The sequence below is a fragment of the Mus musculus genome, chromosome 2 (genome assembly GCF_000001635.26).
Source record: "Mus musculus strain C57BL/6J chromosome 2, GRCm38.p6 C57BL/6J".
Lineage (NCBI taxonomy): Eukaryota > Metazoa > Chordata > Mammalia > Rodentia > Muridae > Mus > Mus musculus.
The window spans coordinates 164,251,786-164,256,885 of record NC_000068.7 but is presented as its reverse complement, the minus strand read 5'-3'; the positions used below and the strand labels follow the sequence as shown (position 1 = coordinate 164,256,885).

General features: G+C 43.1%; 1 protein-coding gene across 1 annotated transcript; it reads left to right on the top strand.

The window, feature by feature from the left end:
- Nucleotides 1-242: 242 nt before the first annotated feature.
- Svs3b (seminal vesicle secretory protein 3B) lies at nucleotides 243-2,523 on the top strand. Its single transcript, NM_173377.2, has 3 exons — nucleotides 243-337; nucleotides 560-1,324; nucleotides 2,132-2,523. Exons 1-2 carry the CDS (start codon nucleotides 265-267, stop codon nucleotides 1,282-1,284), a joined length of 798 nt encoding a protein of 265 aa, NP_775553.1. The 5' UTR covers nucleotides 243-264; the 3' UTR covers nucleotides 1,285-1,324; nucleotides 2,132-2,523.
- Nucleotides 2,524-5,100: the final 2,577 nt, after the last annotated feature.

Sequence of the window (5,100 nt, the reverse complement as noted above, 5' to 3'; positions counted from 1 at the left end):
ATGTGATGATCTTGAGATGACGATAAAGCTTTAAAGATCTCCTGGGGCAGTGGGGGTAAGACAAAGACTCTGACATACTGTATCTCCAGTCTCTAGGAATGTTTACAACATCTCCTACTGAGAAAAAGGGAGAAGCCAACAAGCCAGATAAGTAAGGACAGACAATGAATGCCTTTTGTGACTTCAGCCACCTTTCTGCACCCAGAAAAGAACATATAAATGAGAAGATCAGCTGAGGTCTCAGTGAAGGCCCTTCCTGGTAAGATGAAGTCCATCTTCTTCAGCCTTTCTCTGCTCCTCCTTCTGGAGAAGAAAGCAGCTGGGATAGAACTCTATGGTGAGTTCAGGGAGCAGCCACAGAGAGGCACTCAGGGAGAATGTCCATAAGGATGCCATGGCAGTGAGAGAACCCTCCACGGGGTGACCTTCTGGATGGACGTTGTCTTCTCCACCCACATCCACATGCCTGGGTACAGCAGTGGGTTGATGGGGAATTCTGGGATAAGACTTGAAAGGGAGCTGTACAGATAATGTAACTCAGATTCTTGTCATCCATTAGCAGGTGGAACAAAAGGACACTTCCTAGTAAAAACCTCACCACTCATGTTTATTGGGAAAAGCCAGTTCCTCTATGGGCACAAAGAAGAACAGGAAGAGGCACCTGAAGAAAGCATCTTTGTGCAAACTAAGCACCATGCATATGGCCAGGATGCTGATGCTGACATGGGAGAGGCACTCAGTTCACAGGAACTGACAAGTTTAAAGGAAGACATAGTTTGTGAAGAAGAAGATGAGCTTGCCCAACAAAAATCCCAGCTGCCATCCCAGTCACAAATAAAATCCCAAACCCAAGTAAAATCCTACGCAGCCCAACTGAAGTCCCAACCAGGCCAGCTAAAGACCATAGGGCAGATGAAGTCACAAACCATGCTGAAATCCCACGGAGCCCCTCTGAAGTCCTACAAAGCACGCCTTAATCTGCGAGAAGACATTCCTCAGCAAGTCAAGGGCAGAGGATATGGCCTGGCTGAAGACCTGGCCCAAGTGCGTCAACAGCCAGCAAAGGTTCACAGGCTCAAAGGAAAGCACAGGCAGTCCAGGAAAACAGCAGCATTCTACCCACAGTTCAGACGCCGCTCTCGGCCCTACCCTCGGTACTTTGTGCAATTTCAAGAGCAGCTACAGGGCAGTGTTCATCACACAAAATCTTTCTACCCAGGTCCTGGGATGTGCTACTGTCCAAGAGGAGGGGTGATTCTATACCAAGATGCCTTCACTGATTAAGGCATTCATTAACCTCTCAAGAATTAAGACACATTTAGAGGTAAGTGTCTTAGCAAACGGGAGAGCTATCTGCCCCAGTATTTCTAGGTGGTGTATGGTGGGCTCCCTGTGCCCGCAGTGCGATTGGTAGTGTATCTACAGCAGTGGGCGTGCTGAGTTGCATACCTTATAGAGTTGAGCTCCATCCCCTGCTGAATGAAGCAAGCACCTCGTAGATGCAGATAAATCTACCTGGGCTGTCAAATCCCTCTCCTTAGTGAGTAGTTTCTACACATGTAGCCATTCATTCTTTGAACATGCATCACTTATACAATCATGTAAGTTTAAGATGTATTTTGGTAACTTCTTATGCTTTGGATTCATAAGGCTCAGTTTCTTGCTACATTGTCACAAAGTGTTATTGGTTTTGTTTCCCATACCAGTTAATATTCTTCAAGACTGTTTAGGGTACACTTGTCATCTGGAGACCAGAGACACAATGAGGTTTTTGCAGCATCTTTATGAATACGCAAGATAATTGAGCCCCAAGAATCATCCTTGCTTGTGATGCAGGGGCCATGAGACTTGGGGTGCTAGGGTGCTGAGGAATTAGTATAATGGGGTGCTTGCTATGTCAGGAGAGACATCTGAAGCCTGGGGAGGAAAAGTGAGTGCTACCTTCATGTTTTCATTAAGGGGCACTTTATGTAAAGAGAAGGCAAGCAACAGAACTGTGGGTCCAGTAGTCAGTCTTGCAAGTACACCAAATGGCTGGGAGTTGATGGAGCAGACAAGGGACCTGGTCACACTTGTCCCTGTCTGGCAGCACTCACTGACCTGTGTTACCATCCATGTCCTCTCTCCATAGGAGTCACCAGACTTGTGTGGACTGTGATGTCCTGAAGATGTTGACCACCCTGTAGTCCTTAACACCTTGCACGGATGCCATCACCCACTCACACATTTCTTCCTGAGACTTTCTAATGTTGCAGCAACCTCACACAGGTGCTCTCTAATAAACAGAGCCTTCTTGACATCAGTTGCTTTAAAAAAAAAAACATGTCTTTTTTTTCAATTGAAATAGAATTACATTACTTTCCCCTGGTCTTTTTCTCTCCAACCTGTCTCCCTTACACTTTTCCATCTTCTCTCATGCCCTGCCACTGTCAAGTTCATATCATCTTTGTCTTTTAGTATTGTTTTAAAATACGTATATATGTATGTGCATTCACAAATATATAAATACAACTTGCTGAGTCTATGTTGTTTTTGTACATGAGTTTTTGGGGATGACTGCTCTGAATTGCACAACTAATTATGGGGCTCATTCCTGGGAGAGGACAATTCTTCTCCAAGAGTCGTGAGTTGTCTTTGCCCCTTGTTTGGGGAATGGGAGCCTTGCGTGTTCCCCTTTTGTTTCAATATATACATTGATATTGCCGTCTTCTTGGTCTTGTTTATGAGACAATTTTCAGTAGATACTGTTCCACTTCCTCACACAATCCTTTTGGCTTTTCGCCTCCAATGTACCCTGAGTCTTAAAGGCAGCAACTGTGTGACTTAGGGCTGGAGTCAGGAAGCCCTACTGATCTCTGCACTGCTGCAGTTGGGGTTTCTGGGATGGACTCCATTTGTTTACAGATGTTTCATTAATGGGGAGTGGCAGCTAAGCATCCTTGTGGGTATAAGGTTAAGGTTGAGGGGAATTATGTTGGCTTAGCAAAATGGTGATAACTGATTCCTTTCTAAGTTCCATGGCCTCTGGAGTGTTTCATAAGTTCCCAGAACCAAACATGATTTCCCTCCCATCGAGTGAGCCTAACTCCGACTACACATACGTTGGCTGCTACCAACATATGAGTGCCACTTACTGCATCTTTACAGAGGACAGATGCTGGTCCTTGCTGTGTTTCACAGGTGTTGCAGTAAGGCAGGGCTGCTTAATTGCTTCCTTCCCTTGGAAGTTCTCATTTTCTGGTACCATGGAGGCCAAAGGGAAAGGCAAGAGGCCTTCAGGTAAGAGCCAGCTCAAATCATCTGAGGCTTGCTTCATAAGTGTGCGGTGTCTTATTCCACTCCCAACCCCTGAAAGGTAACTAAGGTTTATAGAACAACATAAGCTACATCAATAGTTGGCATTGTTTTGGAAGTGACTTGGACTCCACAGACCAAGCACAATTAAAAAGTGTTTCATGTCTGGCACTGAGGTTTTCGTTATTATATGGTTCTTATGGTAAGCACTGTCAACCCTAAGTGGCTTAACTTCCTTTAAGATATATATATATATATATATATATATATATATATATATATATATATATATATATACACATATATACATACATATATATATATATGTATGTATATATACATACACATACATGTGTATACATATATATACATATATATATATGTTGTATAATTTTAGGTAAACTTGAAATAAATTGGTTCCTCGAGGCATTAACAAACAACTTTGATGTTATTTGTCCCTCATCTCTTCCCTTCAGTCTATATTGACCACTGTCCCCATCCCTCCTCTCCATGTTATCTGTAGCTTCCTCTTTTCACCCAACCCATTACCCTCCACCTAAGACTCCTTTATATGTCCCTGGGTTTCGCAGTTATTCCATGTTGTATTCTTACACCTGAGTACTTGGAGCTAGGAACCACAAATGAGAGAGAGCACACAGTGTTTGTCTTTCTTGATCTGAGTTAGCTTGTTCAATATAATCTTTTCTAGGTCCATCCATTTATTTTCAATTTTTGTGATTTCATATTTCTGCACCTCAGAATAGCCTCCCATTGTGTATATGAAACACATTTTCATTTTCTGTTCTTCTTTTGAAGGATACTCGGATTGTCTCAGTTTCTTAGCTATTGGGAATACACTGACTCTGAACATGGCAGAACAAGTCTCTATGGAGTAGGCTGCTGAGTCTTGTGGGCTTATGCCCAGCAGTGGGATAGCTGGGTCACTTGGCAGATTTGTTCTTACCCTATTGATGATTCTCTATACTGATTTCCAGAGTGGTGGCACCCGTTTGCATTTCCACCAACGATGAATAAAGGTTCTTCTCTTTGCACATATTCTCATATCTATAGGCAAAACCCCAAAAAGACAAGAGAGAGAGAGAGAGAGAGAGGGAGAGAGAGAGAGAGAGAGAGAGAGAGAGAGATACACGAGGAAAGAAAAAACTGAATATCTACATGTAAAAGTATAAAATTAGATCCATGTCTATCACCACGCACAAAAATAAGATCCAAGTGGATCAAAGATCTCGATGAAGCCAATATGGTGGAGGGTGTCTTATAAATTGCCCATGTTTCAACAAATAACCCCCCATATTCATTCAAGCAAACTTAATCAAGCTCAATGGGGGAAAAAAAAGAAAGAACGACAGAAAAAGACGTCACAGCAGAAGGAAGATTGTTGGGAAGAAGAAAAAAATTTGGAGGAGGAGCAGAAATGCTCAAAATTCAGTACATACGTGAACAAAGTTATTAAAGAAAGTAGGTGGCAGAGTTCCTCATGTACCCTGCACCCCATCTGAGATCAACCCTGCAATCCTTTTCCTAATGGGGTTTCAGAAACCAACATCTTAGAAATGTCAAGCAAGATGTATTTCAGAGGACTATGGCGAACATTGAGATTGTTGTTTCAAAATGTGCCAGTTTAATAAAGTGGTGTTTGTAGATTCCCCTCCAACAGCCATGACTTCATTAGCTCTGAGGCACTGGCTGGCTTTCCAGTCATGGTTTCCTTCTGGCTGTGTGGGCCGTACATTCCGTTAGGGAGCTCTTGGTTGCTGGCAGCGCATGTGCACCACTATGCCAAGT

Bases quoted from the DNA above. Each gene is read 5' to 3' on its own strand.
- Svs3b (NM_173377.2), top strand. From the start codon at position 265: ATGAAGTCCATCTTCTTCAGCCTTTCTCTGCTCCTCCTTCTGGAGAAG. The intron at 338-559 runs GTGAGTTCAGGG...GTCATCCATTAG, and splicing joins AGCTGGGATAGAACTCTATG to CAGGTGGAACAAAAGGACAC.